The sequence below is a fragment of the Telmatherina bonti genome, assembly GCF_933228915.1.
Source record: "Telmatherina bonti genome assembly, chromosome: 16".
NCBI lineage: Eukaryota > Metazoa > Chordata > Actinopteri > Atheriniformes > Telmatherinidae > Telmatherina > Telmatherina bonti.
In genome coordinates, this window is record NC_136614.1 from 21,642,889 (window position 1) to 21,669,113 (window position 26,225).

Consider the following 26,225-nt stretch of genomic DNA (forward strand, 5'->3'; position numbering starts at 1 on the left):
TTCTCATCAACCTATGTTGGTCAGGTGTGTTGGAGCATGGAGACAACAAAAGCCTGCAGGATACCGGCCCTCGAGGGCTGGAATTTGACACCTGTGCTTTAGATTGTGAAAAGACACTTCTCACATCATTTTTTTTTTAATTCACTTTTTTTTTTTTTTTTTTTTTTTTTTTAAAAAGAATATAGACATTGTCTTTTACTAAGCAAATGATCATGGGTGATTTCATAACAAAAATGTAGATATCAAAATCAACAACTGGATTTAAACTGCATACAAGAAACAGAAAACACGTAGAGCAAGTGTGTTATATTTCTTTACTTGATTTCCTCACTTTCTTTATACTAATGCACAAACATGATATGTGTATAAACTACATTCTAACTATATAGTATAATGTGAAAACTACCGATATTGCAGATTGGCTAAATCAATGTTTATAGCAAGTTCAAATTTTTTTCCTGTGAGAAAAAAAATGTCTTCAGAAAATGTGTGAAGACTAAATGACACTAATTACCATTTTTGTCTAATCTAGGAAAACGCTATTGAGGGACACTGAATCATTTTTAATTCAAATATAAAATAATAACAGCATCTGGCCAATCAGCTGTCCTATTTGATGATGTTTGATGTCAGCAATATTAAAAGTCTGTCTCCTCCATTCTCAAGATTGCATCTTGATCTGTTGCTCAAACAACAGTGTTACATCATAGTAAACCAGAGAAGTAAAAGTGTGGTCCCTCCAGTGCTCAAGATCCAGGTAGTGTAGAGTCTGCTTGCAACATTTTTATTCTGACAAACAACAGTGGGTGTCTTTAACATCTCCCTGATGAAGCCGTTTGAGTAAAATACTGTGGTGCTCTGGGAAAAGAAAAGAAAAGAAAAATGAAAGGTTTAAATATGACAACAGTTTGTTTTTAATAGTGCAGAAAAACAAACAATAAAAAACTGCCTTTTGGTCTGTGACTTACTGGTAAGTCTGAATGTGTCATACAATAGTAAAAGACTAGTGCGTAACAAACAATCCGATTAAAAAAAAAACACCAATAAAAGGCTGAAATACAAAAAAATAGCACGATCATATTTTTTTAGACTGATACTTACATTGACATCAGAGATGACCTGAGCTTGTGGTAGGGTCTTTAACAAGTTCTCATATTTTGCATGTTCTGAACTGACCTCAGATGTTCTAACAGAAATGAAAGGAATTTCAGAAGAGCATATAAGATACATCTTTGAGAATATAGTAAGTCTCAGTTGTTATTTCTCAGGTAGAGGAAAACATTGGGTCTTACGGGACATTTGAGTTTGACACAAGTGTTGTATTTGGGTGGCTAGTGCATGTTGTGATGCTGATTGCAGGGTAGTAGAAGAGAAAGGCCAGGCACATCTCATCAGTAGTGGATAAACCCATCTGAAAGTCGATCAAAATTACATGTGGCAAGTACAAACTGTATGAGATCAATTCTGACAGATTCCTTGAAGTATCCCAATCGAACATCACTGAGTGGATAGTTGAATAACAAGTAAATTATTCATTTATTTAATCAAAATAGACACAGAAGAAGTTACATTTTAGGTTCCATGTGTTTTATTTTAATTGAATAACATCTCTTTCTTTCAAAGTCTTTTGATTTCATGCAACAGTATTGACTAACCTCAGTGACTTCAGTACGAGCTGAAGTATTGTAGGTGCACTCCACAGTAATGTCATCGTGCTGATGTAAAAGAGAAATGATAGAATCATATGAACCCAAACAATAGATGTCTTCCTTAAACATTTCAAGCTTTCTCATGCAATGAAGCTTACAGGTTGGATTGTCTTTATGCCTCCCAAACTGACAATCTGTTGCATGTCAAAGTCGTAGTTTTCATCCAAACCCAAGAAGTCGATCTGCTTTCGATCTCTGTAAAGATCAGCAACAAATAAAACAAGAATACTCAGTTATTCCAAATATGCATTTACAACACTGTTTTTTGGTCTCATCTTATTTTTTTAATCTGTTTGTTTAAACAGTGTTTAGACAGTAAGTAGCTGATGTCACACACCTGAAGTGGCCAACTCTAACTTTCCTCCCAGCTAAATGAGTGTGCAAGAATACAGCAAACACTTGAAGGTCTGGCACAGGATTCACAAGCTGAGGGTTGAAATTAGAAACGTACATAAAGTTGCTGTAGAACTATTGTAAAGCAAGTACACGTGTGTCTAATCATTTTAGTCTTTTTTTTTCACAATGACATACCTTAGAAAAGTGAGTGGTATTACAAGTGCCGTAGGAGTGGAACTGAGGGGCTTTCGGGGGGATGCTGTATGTCCAGTGCCACATTGGGAGTATACCAGTGGTTAAAATGCCCACATCATGCTGCCGGAGTTGGTCTGTATAGTACAGTCTTAGTCCTGAGTTGTCTGTAATGTCTATGTAATAAAACAACAACAAAAAAAGACAAAATGAAACTGCAATTTTGCATAATTAAGAGCATGAACACTATAAAATAGGTCTTTGACATATTACCGCCTTTCTTTAGAGGGTTATTGTAATGGATTTCCAGTCTATAGAATACATTACTGTATTCTCCTCCGATCGTCTGGAAGCTCAAATGTCTAAGGGTTCAGAGATAGACTGAATTACTACAGTAATAATCGGTCAGTATGGGAGAGATAGTGACATTAATAAACACATTAATCAAAGGCAAACAGGAGGATGAATTGAAGAATGATGAAAAATTGATCTATTGATCTTTGATGTATTGATTTGCCCTCACCCCTCCACCAACTGCCCACGAAGCCACCACTCCAAAGCAGGTGTCCCCTACATCGCCCATGTAGCACGGCTTGTCATACGATTCCACCACAGAGGAGGGGCAGCGGTACAACAGCATGTGATGAACAACATCAAAGTGTTCTATCTCTGGTTCAATCTGAAATAAAACGTTTAAAAGAACGTATGTTTTCCTTGTGGATTGTGCCACAAGTTGTCTAATTCTTCTTTTAATTCTGATTCCAAATTATACAAGCGATATGGTCTATGTTCTTAGATAAAGAATGGTGTTGTTACTTTTCTATAAACTGAGACTTTGCTTTACAAACAGAACAGTCAGGTGAAAAAGTAAAAGAAAATATCAAGTAAGTTTTATGACATTACTGATTTTGTTTGAAGGAGTCTGAAGAATGAAAGTACCTTAAAAATATTTACCTGAAAAATATGGTGTTTTGTGATCAAGTTTGGAAAGTTCATAACCTTACAGTGGTAGTAGGTCATGTTGGGAGGGAGGGTGATCTGCAAATGTTGAAGGTCACAGTGAACAAAAAGTTTTCCACCCGATAATTCCTATAATTCACTGATACTTAGAGGAAGTGTCATAACTGTTTACTATCATTCTTACATTTTCCACTTTGGCACTGATGTACTTGGAATTAGGTGGAGAAGTTCTTGGCATATAGTTGAGCAGGTTCACCTCCTTAGTGCCTCTGCGGGCCCCATGATATTTTATATCATCTGTTGTTCCATACGCATAGATTAACTTGATGGGTTGAGCCTGTAAGCAAGAGGATAAAAACAAATAGGTATGTAAAGAGGATGAGGTATTCGTTTGTATTTTCTACATTTATGTTTCATAACTAGTGTTTTTATTAGAAGTTTAAGTACCATACAAAGAAGACTAACTGTTTAAATTCATTAGAAAAAGCTATTGAGGTCAACTCATTGGTTTTTATTACAGAAACTGTATAGCATTTCAGCTTTTCAATGGAAAACCAAAGCTTGCACCATTTTATTGTGTTTCTATTGTCCTTATATTATAAAACGCCCATCTGAAGGCAGAGTAAATTCACATACAGGAGTGCCTAACAAAGAAGATATATAATGGGGTTTCGATTCTGACAAGTAAAGAAACTTGAGCTGTACACTGAGAATTTGATCAACAATGAAGTTGGGTTATAAAGCTTCATACAGTGAGCCAAACCATTAAAGACAACATTCAACAAAGGGATTTAACATGCCATTAAACTCATGGCTTAATACAACATAGTTAAATTGAAATGTAGGTGTGAAACCCCTATTCAATTTATATCTAAATGTAAATATAAATATAAATATAAATATAAATATAAATATATATATATATATATATATATATATATATATATATATATATATATATATATATGTATAAATATATACACATATATATATATATATATATATATATATATATATATATATATATATATATATATATATATATATATATATATATATATATTTTTTTTTTTTTTTTTTTTTTTTTTTTTTTTTTTTAAATTTTATTTATTTTTTTTTTTTTTAAACTTCTGGAATCAGCTTTGCATCCAACATCTCATACATGCATGCTGTAGCAGTAAAATATAAACAAGGTGTCTTACAGTGATATGGAAGTCTTTGTCATCACATGCTTCGATGGATCTTTGAAAGGTCATGATGGTTTGACCATCAGTTTCAGTCAGAGAAAGGAGAGTATAACTTTGCTCCTCATCAACTAAGGGCATGAAGTTCCCTGTAGAATGGCGGTCCTGGTGCACAAAAATACAAAATCATCAGAAAACACCAAGTTCATTGCTGCCACTGCACGACGACAGACCACACTTAAAAGACTTTCCCTGTAACTAATGTTGTGGAAAAAAGTCTGTCAGTGATGAGTAGTCTGGTTCTGAAGTAAAAGCAATTACATCGTTTATTGAACAGAAAAAAAAGAAAGAACAGAGTAATACAAATTGCAATTAGGAGAGACAGTTCAGAGGTCCGATGAGGCGGAAAGTCAGAAAATGCTGAGTTCTGGACTGAACCATCCTTTTACCCTTGCATAAGGGTGTCAATTGCCTGCCCTGAATCTATGTTATTCTAAACAAGAATGGTCTGTTATTACCTGTAACTCTCTTCAAAGGAAGGGAGTGTTCTAGTTAATCAGATCCCAGATGTCTGAATGCAGACATCTCAGGGTCTCTACACATTAGCTATGTCTGTAAGGGTAGATAAGCAGACACTGTGTAACTAAGCTTAAGTTCACCATGACCTTTTCAGAAAGCCTACAAAGCCGTAATCAGAAATGAATATATGCTAAGGATTATTAAATATATAAAAATCTAAATTAGAACATAAAATTTTCACAACACTAATAAATGGAATTAAAATATAATAAACTGAGGGTGCAATCTGGTCACAGCTTACAGTAAAGTAGCTTCCATTGGGTCCGAGTCCCCCTATCACGATGTCCGACCCCTTCATGCCTCCATTTGGACTGAAGCCAAGGCCCACCCAGCCTGTTGAGTTGACTGACAGTTGAAATTTAATGGTTCCTTCCATGTCATCAAAGCCCCACTTCAGACAGACCAGATGGTCTCGGTCCAGATACTCCATGAAAGGCATGGTGTGGTCAGTAGCCCATGTTCCTTTTGTCCAGGCCAGTAAGAAGCAGAAGACAAAAAGCAGTGCAGACATGATGTCTCTGTGAGGCTGGAAATCTTCAAACTGAGCACAATACCTGTGGAGTCGCCAAACACCTGTCTGCTTGACCAATGACACACCTGCACTGTTATATGAACCCAGGTGATAACATCAAGAAGTGCTCAGTCATTCAATATTGTGCAGTCTCACAGGCATTGTCTTCTAACTCTTCCAGTCCCATAAGAACTGAAAGATTACTTCAGTGTTTAGGTTCTTCATTGAATTTGCAAAGTCACATATATTATCAGGGAAAATTTTCTAATCTTCTAAACTGAGACCGCAGAAATTATCACATGATGGTCCCTAATATGTTCTTGTCAGGTGGACAGGAAAGTTCTCAGTGAAATGTACATTGAACTACACCCTCTAACAGCTACGCTCCTACATATTTTTTGTCTTTTTCCATGAAAGCTGGACTGAGAGAAGGAGCAGAACTGAAGCTACATTATGTTGCTCATTCCGCTCTCTGCTTTTCACCTTCTCATATATCAAACACCTCAACTGAGCCAAAAAAAAAAAAAAAAAAAAAAAAAAAAAAAAAAAATCTTTGCGGGAATGTGAATATGTTTGGTCTACCTTTCTAACTGTTGCATTCATGTAATGATTTCTCAAGTCATATTTTTCTTTTATTGGACTTACAGAAACATATTATTGGTCTTATGGCTTCATTTTGTATAAATTTGACTAAAGATAATCATGGGAATACTGCATTTTAGGAATTCTCTTTTATGAACATTTACTAGTTCATACCTCTATTCTATTCTATTCTATTCTATTCTATTCTATTCTATACTTAAAGGTTCTGCCAGAGTAATTACCTCCGCCACGACAAATGATATGTTTTTGGCAATATTGTTTTGTCTGTCTGTCTACAACATAAGTAAAAAAAAAAAAAAAGTTATTAACAGATTCGGAATTCTATGTCTGAAATTGAATGAGGGAAAAAAAAAACTATTAAATCCAGGATTTTCTTTTTTTAAAGGATTTCTTACCATGGGAACATTGGGATAATTTTGCCATCAGTCCTTCTAACTTAAAAAATAATGTCCACAATCACTGGCAAAAAAAAAAAAAAAAAAGGCTTGGCAAAGGTCTTTTGTGTCTTGAGTGCCTCTAGCTTAATATGTGCCGCAATTATTGTTTCTTTTAATCTGAAATATTTTCATGTAGCTGTTTAAACTAGACAATTTTTAGGGGAGTAAAGAAATAGAAGCCTGTACCACAAACATTGGGTTTCAAGTTGTGAAGATACCGTGTCATATGGGAATTTGTTTAATAAAAAAAAAACAATAAAACATTGTTTTGTTACACACCAATATTAGCAATAAAATATTAACTAAACTGGAAAAACGCAATGTTACTAAGTTGTAAATGGTCATGAATGTTACTTGTGCATTCATATATTAATTTAAGGCACATACATACAGAAAAAAAAAAAAAAAAAAAAAAAAAAAGTCAAACAGCCACAAACATCGGGATTTCCAATTCTCCCATTTTACAGTTTTACTAACTCAGTCTTCAAGAGAGGTGCTGATTCCTGTAAATGAGGATTAATTTGATACCGTTTTGTGTCATTGCATTGTATAGAGAGGCTTATTAATATTGCATCACAGACGTAAATGTTGCAAACAAAATTCAGGACAGTATATACATTCTTGTATTAAGCATGTCAAACGTTTGTCTGAAGTTTATCGTAGAGGTGTTTAATATGTGTAACGACACACTGCGCCCAGCAGGGGGCGACTGAAGTATAAGAAATTGAATCATGGTCACTCCCTCCCAGTTTATGAGTCCAGTCAGGAGAGCTGGTGGCGACTCAGTCTGTGGAAGTTATAAAGTAGCTCCCATGAGATCACTGTATGATAATACACCGGAAACAAGTGTCAACAGCCTGATTTAACATGGTATGAAGTAATTTTAATATTAATATTATTTAATTAAAAATAAAAAATTATAATTTAGATCATAAATTAACTGATTTTTTTTTTTTTAAACGAAACTCATATTATTATTTATAGGTGTGTCGAACTTTTATTTAATATTTGGCATTTGTCTTTTTACGTAGCCTATGCTTCCTATGTATATTTTAATATAGCCTATGTTAAATTTTATGTGTTCCTCGCATGTTACAGATCATTCGCCTTTTCTTCTCAGTGAAGTATGGTACGTAAAGGGGCCATGACAGACCTGAACCACTTTTCCGGTTTCTCTCCGTATCGCAGGTCACTCCCTCCTCCGTGCTGTCAGGAGGTCTCTGCGCGGTTCAAACTTGGTAGTCGCTCCGGAATAGTTTCATTCCTTAGATTGATTTTCTTTTTGGTGTTTCCTTCTCAGTTTTCCAACGATACACATATTTTATTAGTGTACTAATGACTTTGTTGTGGCGGATTTCCATCGGGGGGAGTTGTGTTTTCTTCGCCAGCAGTTGAAGAAGAGCAGCAGGGGGAAATGTCCAGCTGAGCTCTCGAAATCTTTTTTTTTTAAAAACAGAAATTCACCTTCAGGGCTTGCTTTTGTAATGATTAATCAATGCTGCCACAATGGCGCTACAGGTAGGCCTCACAACTTTTCTGGGCACTTAAAAACATGAAACAAGTCGTAGCACTGTTTTTATTTTCCGCTGACAGTTGTTTTTTCTTTGTAGTGATAGCTCGAGCAATGTAGATTGTCAGTCTTACAGTAAACACTTCACTCGATAAGCTTCCAGTTTAGTTAAACAATTTTTAACAGTCTGTTGTAAAAGCACGTCACTCTTGCGTACAGTACTTGTGTGTAAAATGAAGCTAAAGTTCCCCATTTATTTATTTTTTGTATACACGGAAAATGTGTCTCATTAAGAAAGTGTCTTGTGACATTTTACTACCTCCCCGAGTTTCAGTCGTCTCTAGGTCCTTGGAATTCTGGGAAATGTAGTATCTTTTGTTTGTAGTAGTGAAAGAAAGACTTAACCTGGCATTATCACTGTTGTTGTTGTTATTATATCATACTATCGACATAGTCCGTTTATAGTGCATCTTTCATTAATCTAATTTAAATAAATTCAGATTAATGATTTGTTAAAGGTAAAGACTAATAAGTGAGTGGTTAATTTTATAATCTGTAAATTGCTTTGGAGATTAAGAGCAGCCTCTGCAAAGGCATGATTATCTTTAATTTTTTTTAAAAAAATCTAATCTCTGTTAAGTAGTGGAATAAAAACTCCAAAAAATAGAATTTGTCATTGACTTTTTCTTTAATATTTCAGACATTTAATTAATACCTATTTGATCAGTAACGGTGGGTGGGCACATCTCATATCTACCCAGAGAACAAGGTTTTGGAGTGCCCTATGCAATAAAGCAATTTGATATCACCACGACATGTTTTTGAGTGTCAATAAAAAGCTAACTGTGCTTTCTGAACTTACAAAGATGCTACATTGTTCAAAATTTAAACATTTACATCTCAATCTAAAAACAGGCTATCAATAAACTACATCTCAGTCAGTTTACTACAGAGTTGCATAGAAATTTTGACATGTTAGCATAAAGACTTTTTTTTTTTATTACTCTGCACATTAAAGGCTATGTACATAAATTATTTAACTTTCAAATGTCTATCCCTTTGGAGGGGAACTTTGGATAGATATAATTTAACTGCATAGCATCCACGCAAATGCCATCATGTCACCTGACAAGGAAGTTCAAGATTATCCATGAAAATGATTACTGTGATTAATGTTTAAAAACACTATCCAGGTCCTGTGTCAACTGAAAGGTGGCAGACTTTTGGCTTTGCTTTCCTTCTAAATTGTCAACTAATGAGTTGGTGACTTTGGTACAGTTTCCACTCTCCTTCCCCTCACAGCTGAATGAAGATATATTGCACATGTTGTGTGATCCTGTTCGGGTCTGGTGGGTGGGAAAGATTAGCAGATGTAGGTTAGTGTGGGATGACCTCTTGGCTCCACTGTTTAACTGAATCAGATAACATAATGGTTCTGGTTTTGCTTTAGTTAATGCTAGAATTAGTCAAGAATCAGCATCAGAAGCCCAGATAAACTAGTTTGGCCTGTTTCCCTTATTTGTCATTTCAACTAGAAGTGTGCCACTGGTGATAATGAGCGTGCTGGCATGTGTGTGTACACATATCTTAGAAGCCTTGTCCATCTATCAACCAATAAACCTTAATCGTTCATTCTTGCACATCTTCAGGCACGGGTTTTATATGACTTCACGGCTGAGCCTGGAAACAATGAGTTGACAGTGAGAGAAGGCGAGAGCGTTACTATCACCAATCAGGTAAATAACACTGCAACAACTTTCCTCTTTATTCCAAATGCTGCCAATGAGGTATGCACATCTAAATTTCTCTGCAGTGAGTTATCTTTATTTATTTAGCATTTTTCTAGTGTTAAATTGTTATTTGATAGTTTTATGCAGCAGGTTTCTAACGATTTTGCAGATGTTGTGTTATCATAAAAATCTTGAGATGCAGTTTGTAACAATTTAGATCCACTCTAAATGTTATTGTTGTCAGTTCAACTATATGAAAAGCTTATCTATAACTGCAGGCACTTGTGTCTCAAATTAGTTGCTCAAAACACTGGGTATGATTGTATGTAATGGGATAATTATGAAAGCCTTCCTCTTGTGTTGCCATTTGAAACTTGCAGTCTTATGCAGGCCAAAAACCCCATGTCACATTTTATTGAGTTGGTTTTTTTTTTTGTTTTTTTATTTAGTATTTTATTAACATGTTAAAAGAAAGGATGAAGAGGAAAGAGGACAAAGCAAACATGATGTCATTAATGTCAGTTGCCAACAGTTCAAAGATCACCAACCTGGTGCTGACCTACATACTTTTCTAATCTAAGTCTGTCGGGACTCAGTAAACCATGAAAACAGTGTGTTTATTTTTTCTTTGCAAAATAAACTGTACAGGAAGTTTCCCCTGTGGTTAGTACTATATACGGCTGTTTAACATGATTGTTGCATGTATTTCAGAACCTAAACGCTTCATTGGTGCGCAGATATCAAACCTGGTTCCATAAGCTGTAGCAGGTCTTTCCTTTAAATATTCTAGAGCCTGTTCTCTACAAATCAGTTTATGTAGGTTACCATGAGCTACTTGTACTGTACATGGGAAGTTTTGACTTAAATTAAAACAAATGGCAACATATTTTATTATTTTTTAAAGTAACTTCTTTCAGTACCTTTTCTGGTGTTCTGTATGCATGTCATGCACACACCTACTCCTTCCTGCCCTCTGGCTGTCCAGGCTGGTTAAATTATTATTATGCTTGGTCTTACACTATTTTCAGAATATCGGAGGTGGTTGGATTGAAGCACAGAATTCTAGTGGGGAAGTTGGACTTGTGCCTGAAGATTATGTTGAGGTAAGTTAGACTGATAAGATGATGGTGGTTAATTTGGGTTGCATTTTATCCCATGTGATGCATTGGAATTGAATACACCACCAGTAAAAATATGAAAAAAAAGGATGTTTCTTACTAACCTTTAGGGCGTTGGAGGGCAGAACTGCTGCCCATATCAGGGAACAACCAATTTTTAATATTTCTCATTATCAGTGGAAGGGTAAATGGTGCTTTTTCCTGCATGAAACTAAAATCACAACAGGATGTGCCTCCATCAGGGATCTGCTGATTAGCATGTTTTTTGTGAGCTGTGTCCAACTTGATTCCGTAAGTCTGACTTCATCACGTTGATATGATTCACCCTAAAGACATTCAGGAAGAGACAGAAAGAGCTTGATTACAACTGAAGTATTAACAGTTGAGCCTCTTTGTAAACACTTCGATCTAAGAGCATCTAACAATGTAATGTCTTTGTATATACATGAAAGATAGATGCTGTCAGCCTGTTTAACTTTAAATGTGCTTGCCTGACCTTGAGTTACCTTCCCAGCTGCTCTCGACTGTTTTGATTCTGTGTCCAAATCGTAAAAACTCACAGATGTTGAAAGTGCTTGTATCTCGTGTAAGCTGAAACAAAATACTTCAGGACTCAGTTTCTCAAGTTGCTACTTTTCAAGTTATTGCTCTCAACAAGTTAAAATATGATTTCCAAAATCTAAACATTACCAAGTTGGAAGATTTCTACTATTAGTGAAAGTCACAGCTTGTGCTGTTACAGTGCACAGCCGAAAGGGTTGCCAAGGAGACAACCTATTACCATAAAGGAACATGCCTTTAAAAGTGATTTAATCAAAGCGATATATCTGTCTTTACCTAATGTGAGTATTTTTTCTCTCTTTCACTGTCTTGTATTGTTTCATTTTAGCTTGGTAAGTCATTCTCTGTATTCCAAGGAGCTGGAAATACAGCTCAGCAACAAAACGTAGGAAATGTGGCCCCTGCAGACCTGTCTTTCTTCGATGCATTCGCTCCTGCATCAACACCTGCACAAAACCAGGTAATATATTTAACTACTGGAGACTAATGCACAGCTTTGAATGGTCACCAGTCACAAGCCCAAAGCCACGCTGGTGGAGGAAGCTAAATGCAGCCGGCACAGCGCACCTGTTATTCTTCTCTCCCTCCCATTCTCCATTGATGTGATGTCTTTACATTTAAGATAAAGCAAAAAGCAGAAGCAGGCATGGCCGTTTCTGTGAGTTCCAGATGCAGAAGTGAGAGCAGATGCTGTGGGAGATATTGGCTTCGGTCATGCCATCTAAAACTAACAACCCTCCCATTAGTAATGCAGAGCAAAGGAGAAAGAAGTTCTGTCAAATCCTGTGTCTTTAGTAGGCAAGAAGTTCCACAAACATAAGCAGTCTGCTGCTTTAGAGTCAAGGCAGGAAATGTGTCAGCTATTGTTACTCATGACCCTTTATTCTTATCCAAACGCACACACAACTAAGCACATCAGTTTAACCCATCCCCTACTCAGTATTTACCTGCACTGCTGGTGCTTTGTGATGATGTCACCTTCTTTTCCCCTCAAGGTTGATGCTGGGGGCTTGAGCCCCCAGCCGGATACCCCTGACACCCCAGTATCCCCCTTCCTTTCATCCCCCGAGGAGGTAATCCCCACTTGAGAGTAGTGGGCATAACCAGAAGCATGAACTCAGACGTTGTGGCCCTTACCCGTTCTCAGTTCAAAGCCTTCTGATTTGGTCTGCTTTGGCAAATTCTCCTTTCTCTTCTTCCCTTTGCCTGCAGAAAGCATGAGCTCACCTTCTCCGTTCAACCTGCACTGAGCACACACACACACACACAGATGCTCACAGATCACACCTATCTTCTCTCACTAGATCACGTGAATCAGCACCACAGGAAAAACATCAGTGATTATGAGTCAATGATCTGTATATTTCACGTAATGTCTATTCCATGTGATTAATCAGTAAGTAAATTCTGCAAATTTATTCCATATAATAAATTTAAAAAAAAAAAAGAATTACATAATTTTTTTTAGTAAAGACCAGCAAATGTTCTGCTTAGTTTAAAAAGAATCTATCAGTGCTGTTTCTAACCGTGTTGTTGTTTTGCTGAAAATGTGTATTTCTTGTGGCTCGGTTTGGTTAGCATTAAACAAACACACTCTATTGCAAGTCTGTGTTTTTGGAGGTTTATGAGCATGGCATGTACTTTTATTTTGAACTTGAAAAGAAACGTTTGCCTGTAAGCATGTGGCTCTTTGCAGATATTCAGTGTTAGGTATTATTTTCTTATTACTTAGGTATTATTTTCTTATTACTGTAGCATATTCAAACTGCTCTTTGACTGTTACGTTGATATGAGCCAGGTCTGTATAATGTGTTCGGAGAAGCATGTTGTTCTAAGGCTGTTGTCAGCTTCCCTTTAAACAAAGTCTCTGTCCTCATCCCTTTCATCCCTCACAGTGCATCTTTCTGCCTTTTCCAGGCTAGTAATGGTAATGATCCATGGTCAGTTTGGAATGCAGACCCTTCAGGGGGCTCCAGCAACAACTGGGCGTCTAATCCAGAGGGCACCCAGACTGGGAAGAATGCTGCTGACCCCTGGAACACAGTGTCACATGGCCACCCTCAGGCTTACCAAGGCCCAGGTAAAAAAAAACGTTTCATTAGTAATTTTAGCTGAATTATAGCAAAAGGCTGGCCATTCAGTAATTGTCCAAAGACATTTTTTAATTGTGCTGATTTGATATTTCAAGATGGCTTTTAAAATATTTTTGACCAGCAATCGTAACTTTTTATATGAATATGTTTTTTACTTAACCGGTTTTGGCTTTTGCTTTGAAACGATAAACAATATTAGATTAATAAAACCATTGTCTATGACCTTCCGCTAGTTGTAAGAGTTAGTCACAGTTAGTTTTCTTGTTGGTTATATGTACATCACTCATTACTCGTAAAAACCACAGGATAAGCAACACAGAATGATCCAGAGCATTTAAAATGAACTGAAAAGAATAAAAATCAGATTAAAAAGAGCTGATACCGTTATGCTCCCTATTTGGAAGCAGGACGTCAACACGTTTTTGGCTTCTGTAGTCATTAAAATGACGGGAGGTGTTCTTGTAATTCATCAGTATAACTAAGTGAGCTGTTGTGATGCCATAGTACATCTTATTTAGATTATCGTACGTTGCTCATGAGTTTCTGTGGTTGTCAGATATTCCTTTTTCTTCTTTATTGGGTTGTCTTCTGCATTCCACAGAGTTCAGGTAGCATGTTGTATTAACTTGGAATCTCTCTGACCACAATCCACTTCCACAAACATGTTAAAAGGTCCCTGGGAAAGTGATACACAGAGGAAATCCAAACTGATAATAACAGTATGATGAGAATATTAAACATGAGGTGAACTGGTAAATGTATAAGGATTTTTAGTAAAGTATTTGCAACCCCAATTCTAATGAAGTTGGGATGTTGTATAAAATATAAATTAAAAACAGAAAACAGTTATTTGCAAATCCTTTTTAACATATTTTCCATTCAGTACACACAAAGCCAAGATATTTTATCTTCAATCTGGCTTTTTTTTTCCCAAATCAATTTGAAGTTGATACCTGCAACACGTCGTGTCTGGGACAGGAGCATATTCCCACTATGTTACATCAAATTTTCTTTTAATAGCTCCCAAGAAATGTTTAGGAATGGAGAACATTTATTGTCGGAGCTTTGCGGGTGGAATTCTTTCGCATTCTTGCTTAATGTACAACTTCAGTTGCACAACGGTCCAGAGTGTCATATTTTTGTCATATTTTTGTCATATTTTGTGCTTCAAAATGTGTCCTACATTGTCAGTGGGAGACAGGTCTGGACTGCAGGCAGGCCAGTCTAGTACTGTCCTGTTCTCTCTGCACTTCCTCTAAGTTCACTTCAGAATTCAGTTAATTGTCCAACTGTTTGTTTTTTGTTCAATCCGTGGCCTTGCGCTTTACCTTTGTGACAAACTGACCCCTCACCCTCCCCGGACAGCCTTGCACTCCTCTGAACAACACCTGCTGGTGGTCCCATGGTCTAGGTGCAGACAGTGGGATGGTCGTACCATGTGGTGTAGAGGACAAAACTCCTGAAGTAATGCTCCATCATGCAGCTGCATCATGCAGATGTTTAAGGCAAGGCTGAAGGTTTTATATAAACAGATCAGCCTTTGACACTTGAGAGTGAACTGAGAGGAATAATTTATAGGTGTGCTATGTTTTTATTCTTGTTTTTATCTCCGTCCAGTGTTTTGGTCAGCTGTGGTTGTTGTGAAGTGCTTTAAAATAAAATCGGATTGACTGATTGGTTGGTAGTAAATGCACTCTTTTACTACAAAGCCACGCGGTTGTAACACATGCAAAATGTGGTATTGTTTTGCTGAAATAAACATGGGTGTCCCTGAAAAAGACACATGGATACAGCATGTATTAGTCTGAAATCTGTATGTACTTTTCAGCATAATAATGGCTTCATAAATGTGAGTTATCCATGCCATGGACTCCAGCACACCATCCATCCAAACCATCACAGATGCTGTGGCTTTTGAACTTTGCGCTGATCAACGCGCTCCTTTTTCTGTTTTTACCCAACCATAACACTCGCTTGTTTCCAACCTGTGCAATGTTTCAGACAGGTGTTTCTTGAGTATTCCTCAACTCTCCCAGTCTTTTTGTGCTCCTATCCCAGCTTTTTTACAGTCTGTTGCAGTTCTCAAATTAAAAAATAAGTAAATGAATTTAAAAAGAATGATCAGCTTGAATATTAATTATCTTGCCTTTTCAGTGCAATCAGTTGAATATAGGTTAAGATTTTGTCTGTTCAGTCATGTTGTTGATTTTATATATGTAATGTGTGGATACAATACAGACAGATATACATACACATGCCCTCAGACATGTACATGCCTTCAATCATTCAAAAAAAGGATTTGCAAGGAAAAAAAAAAAGACCACTTTGAAGATGAAACATCATGCCTTTGTGTGTGTTGAATTGAAAATGATGAAATGAAGGATTTGCAAATAATTTTATTCTGTTTTTTTTTATGTTTTATAAAACGTCCTAATTTAATTGGAATTGGGGTTGTATATATATATATATATATATATATATATATATAAAAAAATATTTAAAAAACACTATTTTCTTGTCGTAGCATAAGGGATGTGCACTATGGAACAATTAAAGAAAACATTTATTCTTTAATATAGGGCAGATATTAGTTATAATATTTTGTATCTTCATTCAGTTTGCTAACCTGAAACCAAGAGATATACAGGAGAGAATAAGAGTAGGAAAGCTAGAACTTTATAATCCCCATCTTCACACAGTTTACTTCATGTCTCAGTTCAGCGTATGGACAAGACCATAATGTCATGATTTAGTTTTTCCCAGGCAGTGGAAAAGTTAGTCTCACGCATGATGACTCAGAATGACAAATGACTTGACCTGGATTTAAATTCTCCAGCTTGTGTGAAAGGAGAGAACAGGCAACCAAACCACAAAAGAAGAAATAACAGACTTTTCCTTCCTTTCTCTTTTGCCAAAGACATCTACCCATATCCTTACCTTATTGACTCCACAGGTACCGATTTCTTGGCTGTTATGAGATCTTGATGTGTGTGTGTGTGTGTGTGTGTGTGTGTGTGGATTGGCAATATGTGCTTCTAATGATTGAAATTTTTCTTTGCAGTCATAATGGACTTTTTTCTTAAAGCATGTGTGTGTGTTTGTATGTTATTACCACATTAACAGCAAGTCTGCCTGCGCTGATAGACTGCCAGAAAGGTGCGGCAGTGACACCTCAAACTTTTAAGGGTTCATAAACTGGCAACTGTCTGCTTGCAGTACTGGTTTGGTTTTGTTCTGGTTGGGTCTGCTTTTTCATGACTAAACTGCCTTTTAAATTTTAATTAAACTTGATGAAACCCTCTGGTTTGTGCATAAAGGTTGCTGATTCCATCATCTTTTTGCTTTCTTATTATATTTTTGTCATGTAGCTTACTAAACATATTTTCAAAGGCGTTTAAGGCAAGGTTGTCCCGAGTCGGTCATCGAGGGCCGTTGTCCTGCATGTTTTTGATGTATTCCTACTTTACACACCTAGCTTCCACTGAATGGATACAACAGCCAATGAATTCATGATTCATTTGAGTCAGGTATGTTGTAGCAGGGATACATGGAAAACTTGAAGGGTTGTGGTCCTTGGGGACAAGAGCTAGACGCTGCTGGTTTAAAGTCTGATTAGCTTAAATTATGCTAGTTTTTTTTTTTTGTTTGGGGTTTTTTTTTTGTTTTTTTTCAGTGCTGAATTAGTGTACTGTTAAGCATCTCTTGTTGCTGTGTGTGTGTTAAAGAAATATACTAAACAGTCCATGTCTGTTTTTTTTTTTTGCCATTTGGAGTGGAAATGAAGGCGATATTGGTGGAAAGAAAATGTTGGTTATTGATTTACTTTTCAAATGATATGTCTATGAAAGAAAGGAATAATTGAACCTATTGTAAATGATGAAAAGATCCTCAGATGCTATTATGCTGTTTAAAGTTAGAGATACTCAAAATGCTTTTCTGGTGTATGGCTAAAGTTTACAAATTCGGATTTTGCTTTAAATCAGTGCTGCATGGCCTGAAGCCATTTCAGATTCATCCATATGCTAAAGAAAATCCCTTTGAAAACCATCAAAAAGCATCAAGTGTCATTGAACAATTAATTTGAGGCAACTTGAGCCAAGTTGCTGCGAGGACGATGATAAATGAGGTAAGAAGAATCTCCATCAAGAAAACATGCTAAAATCCAGAAAATGTCCTTAAAATCAGTATCGTATAATCAAACACATTGTATAGATGTCCAAAGCAATTCTTATGCCCATGTATCTTACTTTAGGGGCAGAGGATGATGAGTGGGATGATGAATGGGATGACATGAAGTCCACTGGGGGTTATGCAGAATCGGAATCTGGAGACAGTGGAGCGATACAAAGAGGTGGAGCCCATGGATCTTCAATGAAAATATCTCTCAACAAGTAAGAATCAATAATTCAGTCATACTAAACATTACACGTTACCTTTTTATATTTTCAATAGAAGAAAAATGTTGAAACTTAAAATGTCTATGTACTTTGTGATAACAATAAACAAACTATTGATTTAACTTGCTCATCGTCTTTGACCAGGTTTCCAGGCTTCTCCAAGTCTGGTCCAGAGCTCTACCTGCTTTGCAAGCAGCTTGTCAAAGGCAAAGACAAGTTATCGATTTATGTAAGTTATGTCTAAGTTAATGATAATGTGTCATAAAAGGTTTTTATGTATTTTACCTATGTAACAGTAACACCATTTGTTTCAGTAAGTTTACAGCAACAGTTTTTAGTCATTTACGAGAACTAATGAGTTTAAGCAGATTACTAATGTTTAGATGTAACGCTTCCTGCACTATATTTAACACCGTTGTCATTTTAATTGCGGCGGTATGACATAAAATGCAGCGTTGCATGTTTCTAAAACGTTGGGTTTCCTGTTCAGATTGGGGAAGTTGGTCCAGTGTGGTCTTATCCAGACACCCAGCTTGACTGTATTGTAGCTGATCCCAAAAGAGGCTCAAAAATGTACGGACTCAAGAGCTACATCGAGTACCAAATCACACCCAGTGTGAGTATACAGAAGCTCTTTCCACAACAGAGTTGCACAAACGATAATGAATGAAGCCAAAGATTTTTGTATCCAGTATCTTTTATTAGGGATGCACCGATACCGGCTCAATACCAAGCGTGTACTCGTACTTGGTATTAATAAAAGTGTACCGATACTACAACCGATACCCGATACCACACTTGTCAAGCTAAGGCAGATGTGTTTGATGACATGCTTCGGACATGTTTTAAAAGAAACAAATGCCTTGAATGTTAAAATGTGACATTTTTTTTATAACACCAAAAGCAAGATCTTTGTTTCAAAACCACACATTTATAGTTGTATTTAGATAAAATGTGCCAAATCATAAAAAAAAACTTGTTGAAATTGTTAGATCTGTAATGTTATTATATTTGTATTGGTGAGGTAACTTCAGAAAGGTTGAGTAATTTATTACAACCTGATGAAATCTCACACAGTTATAACAGCAATAATAACCATAGTCACAATAATGTTCACATAAACAGATTTGGTATCGGTAAATATCGGTATCTGCAGATATTCAAATTTCAGATATCGGTATCAGATCGTAACTCGATGCATCCCTATCTTTAATAAAAGCTTTTTAACAATTATCTTCACTGTCCATGACCCACTTTGTGCATTTTTCTCTGCAGACCACAAACCGACCAGTCAATCACAGATACAAGCATTTTGATTGGCTGTATGAGAGGCTCCTAGACAAATTTGGGTCAGCCATTCCCATCCCTTCTTTACCAGACAAGCAGGTGACAGGTGAGCTCCTGACTCTTTCCCTGGTTGGCTGGTGAGCATAAATTTAGATTCAGAGATAAAAAAAAATTTCCCATTTATTTAAAAAATGTTGGGAGAAAAGGAAGCGATATAGAGTTATCATAATAACACACATATCAGTCTAGCATGTCCATAGGAAGCAAGGAGAGGAATAACTTTCTATCTGTCAAAAAGCATGTCAACTTTCTATCTGTTAAAGGTCGTTTTGAGGAAGAGTTTATTAAAATGCGCATGGAGCGGTTGCAGGGTTGGATGACCAGGATGTGCAGACACCCTGTTGTTTCCAGCAGCGAAGTATTTCAGCTTTTCCTCACATATAAAGACGAGAAGGTAAGCTGAGAATTTTCCTTTTTGCACTAAAATTAAAGCAGTAAAGTACGTGCAAATTAAGACTGTGACTGTTGTTCATTCATTCACATCCTACACCTATAATGTTTTCTGTTGTTAGCAATATTAAAGGGTCTAATTTGCTTGCATTAGTCATTTATTATTTGACTGAGTGACTGGTTGGTGCAGGACTGGAAGATGGGGAAGAGAAAAGCGGAAAAAGACGAGACGGTTGGAGTCATGATATTTTCCACAATAGAGCCTGAAGCCCAGTGTGCAGATCTGGACCCTGTTGAAGTGTGAGTTAAATGACGTTTTGCCTGTAGAAAACCACGACTTGATATTTTACACAGTTGTGTGTTTCATGTGTGTGTGGTACTTCATGTTGGGAACACATGTTTTGTCTTTCACAGGGAACAGAAATGCGAGCAGTTCAGCAGGTTTACCAAATCCATGGATGACGGCGTGAAAGAAATCCTTACAGTGGGACAGGAACACTGGAAGAGATGTACAGGACGTATGTATACACTACTCTGAAGCTAAATAAGTGTTTTCCACACACAGGCCACGCCTTCACTTTGAGCTATAATTACTGTTTAAGCTGAAATACACAATACTGCGGAGTATTTTGTCAACTTAAACAAGTTTATACTACATTTCTTTTCTTTCTTAGCTCTGCCAAAAGAGTATCAGAGAATTGGAAAAGCCTTCCAGAACCTCTCCTCTGTCTTCACGAGCAGTGGATACCAAGGTACAGACCACCAACGTGACAGCAGCAAGTGGTATTTTCATTGTCGTTTTTCCAGGTAGACACTTCCAGGTCTCACTCAGCTTTTCTTTGTCACAACTTCAAAAGGTTGGTTTACGTAGCAAATGTAATAACTATTTATATTTGATAGGAGCAGACACAGATGCAGCTGATTGTGCAGTTATTTGTGAAATACTTATGTCGTACTTAGATGCTGTTGGGAAACACATTTTAATCACTTCTTTGCTGTAGGTGAGGCAACTCTGACTGATGCCTTAACAGCAGCAGGCAAGACTTATGAGGAGATTGCCCAACTGGTGGCAGAGCAGGTAGGTTCTCCAGCTCAAATTCATAGTCAAAAAAGTCAAAGAATGCATAAAAAGAGGCTGAACTCACACTGCAGGTAGCCTGAGTTTGACATTTGGACTTCACTAGCTGCACATGACCATTTCTATCAATAATTAAGATGAAAGAACTGCTAAAAAAATGTCAGTATTTGAAGCTTGTTATAATCTTACAAGATCTTTTATACCTTTTTTGTGCTCTTTTTCTTTTATGACCAAGCCGTTCATCTACACTATTGCTTAGAATTTTCTGTTTTAATCTGCAGAGGTGTAGTCTCAGAAAGGCGAGGTGAGACAACTTGTCGGTTTCATGTCGGAAATTTAAAGAACGAATCCGGACAACCTGCTGGGTGGGTCTGTTCTTGCTGGAGGAATCCAGCCAGCTGAGTCGCAGCAGTTCTTTGCCTCAGCTTTTCAGTTGGAAGTAGCGAGAGCTGCTGGCCGGCAGATCCATTAAATAGCCTAAAGTACTGCCAGAACTGAGAGTGTAGAAAGTAGTGTGTTATTAGTCTGCTGCTGGGTCAAGCAAGGCAAAAGATGGTTAATCTGTGAGAATTTTTATTTCTGTTATTTTACAAAGCATGTGTCCTTGTGTGCTTTAATCTGCTACAGGTATTAATGTCAGAGTTTAGCCAACATTTGATTTGCTAAACAAAATATAGCATAATGGTGTGTGATAAACATAGCTGACAGGCAGAGTAGCTGTTGAGGGAAAAATCAGACTGTGATGAGGCTCATAAGAGTATATTTAAAGGCAATTAAAGTGGAGCAGAACTGTAAGTCCTTTAGAATCTCAAAGGATGTAAAGCTTTGCTTTCATTTGCCTCTATTACCAACATCTCACAATATCTGTCAGTATTTCCTGATTGCAGCCAGCGCTTACATCCTTATGATGCTGTTTTATAACTCCGTGTCCTGCTCATGAAGAAACTGTAAAAGCAGATTGAGGGCAAACACGTTTCAAGGATTGGGAAGTTAGGAGATTTTATTTTGTTTCACTTTATAGCTTGATCATTTTCTTTCTAATAGTCAGCACTTGGCTTCTTTTATTTTTGATGTTTTTTGTGTCCCAGCAGCTTCCAGAGGGAGGATCATCTGGTAAGCTTGTGCTGCTTTAGCCGTTTTAGTTTGTTGCTCCTTTTAGAATCCGTGGCAGTAGCTTAGTGACAAGCTGTGACACAGTTTAGTGATGGAGATTTTGTGCATCTCAGGATGAAGTTGACACTTCATCTGTTATGTTATCAGCAGAAGCTGTAGTTTTATTTTACACAGTCAAGGGAAGAATTAAGGGATGCACCTACAGGGAAAATTTAAGCAGAGCATCAAGTCATATATTTGCTGTCTTTGCTATTCATTTGAAATTTTCTCCTTGAACCAAAGCAGTACAGCGTGTCATCCTACTGAATGCCTATCTGAACCTACAGTCTTTCTGTTTAGTGACCTAAAGTTTCCTTCTATTCTCTCTTATCAGGCTCCTGCATCATTTCCTGCTCTGAAGTTAATTTCAGCATTTTTGTTCCAATTTTAGGTACTTACTTCAGAATCTCACCATTTCCTTTTCACATAAATCACTTGTTTGTGTCTATTTGCTTGATTTTCAGCCCAGGAAAGACCTTCACTTCCTCATGGAGACCAACAATGAATATAAGGGTCTTCTTGGATGCTTTCCAGACACCATTGGAGTCCATAAGGTACATCTTGTCTTATGAAACAGGATACAGGAAAATGTTATCAATAAAAAAAAAAAAAAAAAGGTTTTAGGAACAGAAATTTAATGGGCAGCCCAGTCAAACCAAGTCAGCTTATAGTTAAGGCTCTTCAGTCAAAACTATTGGGTTATTTATTAACTTCATTTAAATTCTTACAGGCAGCCATAGACAAGCTGAAGGAGGCTGACAAGCTGGTGGCCGCCGGTAAAATTACTCCTCAGGACAAAGTAACCATGGCTAAACGTGCCAGCACTATGTCCTATGCATTACAAGGTACCACACTGTCTTTGTTCCAAAAACTTTAAACAGTATTGTTCATCACGGCAGTCTGTCTGATCTCCCTGGTTCCTCCTCCTTTGTGTTGCAGCGGAGATGAACCACTTCCATAGCAACCGTATCTATGACTACAACAGGGTCATGCAGCTGTACCTGGAGGAGCAAGTGAAGTTTTATGAGATGGTAAAGGCATTGTTGTTAACCATTTGTCAAAGTATATTACGTGTTTGTCCTCTTTTATTGCCAAATTACTTAAAAATGCATTTGAAGTGCATAGATACTGACACTAAACCATCACATGACTTCTTTGCTTCTATATTTCTGAGTGTTTTTCTTACTGAATCCACAGATTGCTGCAAAGCTGAGGCAAGCCCATGGTCAGTTCACAACGATGTGAAAGCAGTCTCGCACTACAGGACAAGAAGTTAAACCAGTCCATCATCTGAAATGTTTTTGCTTATTCTGCAATCTCCCTTTAAAATATACATTTCACTTCTCTTTTTCTCGTACTCGGACCATGTCTTATCTTCGACTGTCCATGCCAATCGTCCCGATGGTGGCTTTTTTTTTTCTTTTCTTTTTTTTTTTTATATCTTTCTCTTGCAAAGTCATGCACTGGTAAAGCTAAAAAAAAAAAAAAAAAAAAAAAAAAAAAAAAGTCGTTTTGAATTATGTCATGAGCTAAATGGCAGTGTTAGTCATTGTGTGATACTTTTTTTTCAGCTTTGGATACAAAACATTACATCTAACTACGTTTTAAAATAATGCTCTGCAGTTTTTCAGACATTCATGTAGAAAAACAGTGTAAATTATCTAGAGATGGCGATGAGTCATGTGCACAGTGATGTCATAACGTGCAAACAGAAAAAAAAGCCAAAGTTTCTCTCCTCTGTTTGCAGGAACAGACAGCCAGTTTAATGCTGAAAGTACCTTCAGCTGCATTTTACAGCTTTATTGTCTATTTTTTGTCTGTAAAAACTGTTAATGTTCACCAACTTTGTGTATAAAAGCAGAGGTGTTAAGTGTCAGAAGAGTAGGCAAAGGCAGATATATCTTCCGCATGTCCACTGCTGGCAGTGCTTTACCCCTTTTCATCCTGCACTTCCTCAAAAGCTAACAGGAAGCTCCACCTTCTTCCTGACTCACTCGCATTTCTCCAGCCTTTGAGAAACTAGAAATGCTCAGATCACTTGCAGTCCCCTTATGTGGACATACTATGACTGCATAGTACGTCAGGAGACAGCATGTGGAATAAGAAAATAACAATCTGAGTTGAGATTTCTTCTTCTTTTTGTACATTTAATCTTAATATCAGTGAACCAAATGTACCCCGTCATAGTTTGCATTACAAGTTTCTGCTGCCCTGCTATCCCTGAAGAATCTTTGTCCTGGATTGAATGGATTACGGTGTTTGTAATTTACTTTAGGTGCAACAAATGCAGACAGTCATGGATTATTTGCTTTATGAAGTCTTTTTTTTTTTTTTTTTTTTTTTTTAAATATTTTACTTTTTGTTTTTCACCACCCTGTTTTCAATCAACCTGTAATCTTGTTCACTCCTTTTTTTCTTGACGCTTGATACGCCGAAAATATACATAAATATAGATATATATGCATTCTATTGCAGATCCTTCTTGTCATTAAGATGATGTTTTCAGTATAGAAGAATTTGCTACATGGTGTTACAGAGAGAAAGAGCAAAAACTTGTTTGATTTATTAAACAGTGATTTGTATTCATTGAGACGTGTGCGTGTGCTTGAATGAATCTTGATGTTGTTCTCTATATGGTGTGTAAAACGGATTTTTCTCACACTAAAGCTCTCATTCACTCCAGCAAATTCTTGTGAAGACATGGTTAGGAATAAAAAATGAGCCTTTAGCTTGTGTGAAGAGCGGGTTTTGTGTAGTTTTCTAGTGGGGGGGGAGTGAAAGAGCCTTTTTACCTCACACTCTGCTGTGGCTGCCATCAGGTGCAGCTGCTTGTGTGTACCACAAGAGTAGGCTAAAATCCTATCAAACTAAAAGACCAGCTCTTCTGTTGGTCAGTCATTTTTAAGGACATGTTGCATTATGTTTATAGCTTCTGAAGCCCATCAATTCAAACTCACTTTCAATAAAAAATAAGTGTGAAAAGGAATGTAGAAACCAGATGGTAAGTGCAGGGTTACAGTGTTCTGGGTTAAACTGAACAGGTTACAATCCTGTGGCTGTTTTTCACATTGGCCTGCAGACCATACCACGTGTCTATTTACACAAGCCTGCCAGTATGCCAAAGGTATTTAGATTTCCCCGTGAAAGTAACACTTACTAAATGTTACACAATCGCTGTGTTTTGCGTGGATCGCGTTTTTAACAAAAAGAAGATTTTATGGTGTTGATTGCACAAACCATATGATTTATATGAGTTTACACAGTCCTCAGATAGTACATCTCCAGTACAATAGCACTTACAATTCCAGTTAAAAATGGATCAATGGACATTCCTCTGACAGAATTCTGTTTGTATATTTGACCATTCATGGCAGAACTGGTAGAGTTCGCTTAAATGTTCTGGTTTCATGGGCCAGACCTGTGAACATGGTGAACACATTTTCTGCAGGGAAGAACGAGGTCCTGACTTCAGACCATTCATCCATTCTACAGGCAGCTTTGATGTGTGGTTTTTTTTTTTTGGTAAATGTCCTGCTGAAACATCAAACATCAAGTCTTAACTGTCCATGTGGAAAGAGGGTCTGCTGTTAATCATGATTTCTTCAACTTTGTGCGATCTGTCTTGCCCACTGGCAAGCTAAGCAGCACAGGAGTTTGGCACTACAATGACTAAGAGTAGATATGGTTGATGTAGCCAAAAGGTTTTTTTTTTTTCCTTCTTCTTTCTGACAATAAAACATTCCTGCAAAGAGGTTCTTCTTCGTGTGCTCAGTCCATAATGGTGTAAAACTTGTAGTATTTCAGTGACTGTGGTGTTCCAGCAGCTTCCAGTCGAGAGTTCCCAGATGTTCCCATTCTAAATAACATCTGGAAGAAGCGGTGCAGTAAAAACTGCTGAACTTGGAGTCTGCAGTTGCTTAGACATTGTTCCAAAGAGATTTTTCTGACTTGTGTGAATCGTTAATCCTCTTCTTCAAGTCTATACTAAATCCTCTTAAACTCTTCTTATTGTGTCTTTTAACAAACAAATCTTTCTTGTGTTGGCACAAACACACTAACAATCAATTATGATCATCATATTAAGCACAACTTTATCATTTCTGATTTACAATAGAATGGATCAATAAAGTCTGAATATAATTAAACATGTTTACACTTATGACTGAAATAATTATTTGTATGGGTATGTTTATGTTTAAATGTCATAATAAATATAAATATATATGAATACCTTTTAAAAATGTTTTCTATCAAAACTTTTCATTTTAATGTACAATTTGAACACTGAAAATAGAGCAATTCATAGGACAACCATTTTTTTTTTTTTAGCCCAGTGGC

At 36.8% G+C, this 26,225-nt stretch overlaps 2 protein-coding genes across 3 annotated transcripts; one reads left to right on the forward strand and one right to left on the reverse strand.

Moving 5' to 3' along the window:
• Positions 1-1,288: 1,288 nt before the first annotated feature.
• LOC306767184 (DBH-like monooxygenase protein 2 homolog) lies at positions 1,289-5,471 on the reverse strand (the record flags this gene model as incomplete). The annotated part of the gene is given in 12 exon segments (XM_079255106.1): positions 1,289-1,411; positions 1,656-1,715; positions 1,808-1,904; positions 2,047-2,135; positions 2,241-2,413; positions 2,511-2,578; positions 2,580-2,599; positions 2,761-2,916; positions 3,192-3,275; positions 3,382-3,534; positions 4,400-4,546; positions 5,202-5,471. Coding segments are annotated over 12 exon segments (1,440 nt in total).
• A 2,261-nt stretch (positions 5,472-7,732) lies between these two features.
• snx9b (sorting nexin 9b) lies at positions 7,733-24,458 on the forward strand. Of its 2 annotated transcripts, XM_079256038.1 has the most exons (20): positions 7,733-8,029; positions 9,671-9,757; positions 10,780-10,854; positions 11,759-11,890; positions 12,426-12,503; positions 13,348-13,510; positions 16,441-16,476; positions 17,776-17,914; positions 18,065-18,149; positions 18,411-18,536; positions 19,196-19,313; positions 19,531-19,661; positions 19,848-19,957; positions 20,072-20,175; positions 20,332-20,409; positions 20,659-20,735; positions 22,352-22,441; positions 22,618-22,732; positions 22,827-22,918; positions 23,085-24,458. In XM_079256038.1, the coding sequence occupies exons 1-20, from the start codon at positions 8,018-8,020 to the stop codon at positions 23,130-23,132; spliced, it is 1,896 nt and encodes a 631-aa protein (XP_079112164.1). In that variant the 5' UTR covers positions 7,733-8,017; the 3' UTR covers positions 23,133-24,458. The 2 variants fall into 2 exon arrangements, with proteins under 2 accessions (XP_079112164.1, XP_079112165.1); XM_079256039.1 differs by lacking the exon at positions 16,441-16,476.
• The last annotated feature ends 1,767 nt before the right edge of the window (positions 24,459-26,225 follow it).

Excerpts from the sequence above, each read along its gene's own strand:
- snx9b (XM_079256038.1), top strand. Across the intron at positions 17,915-18,064 it reads ATGAAAATATCTCTCAACAA|GTTTCCAGGCTTCTCCAAGT; the intron begins GTAAGAATCAAT and ends GTCTTTGACCAG. Across the intron at positions 18,150-18,410 it reads AAGACAAGTTATCGATTTAT|ATTGGGGAAGTTGGTCCAGT; the intron begins GTAAGTTATGTC and ends TTTCCTGTTCAG.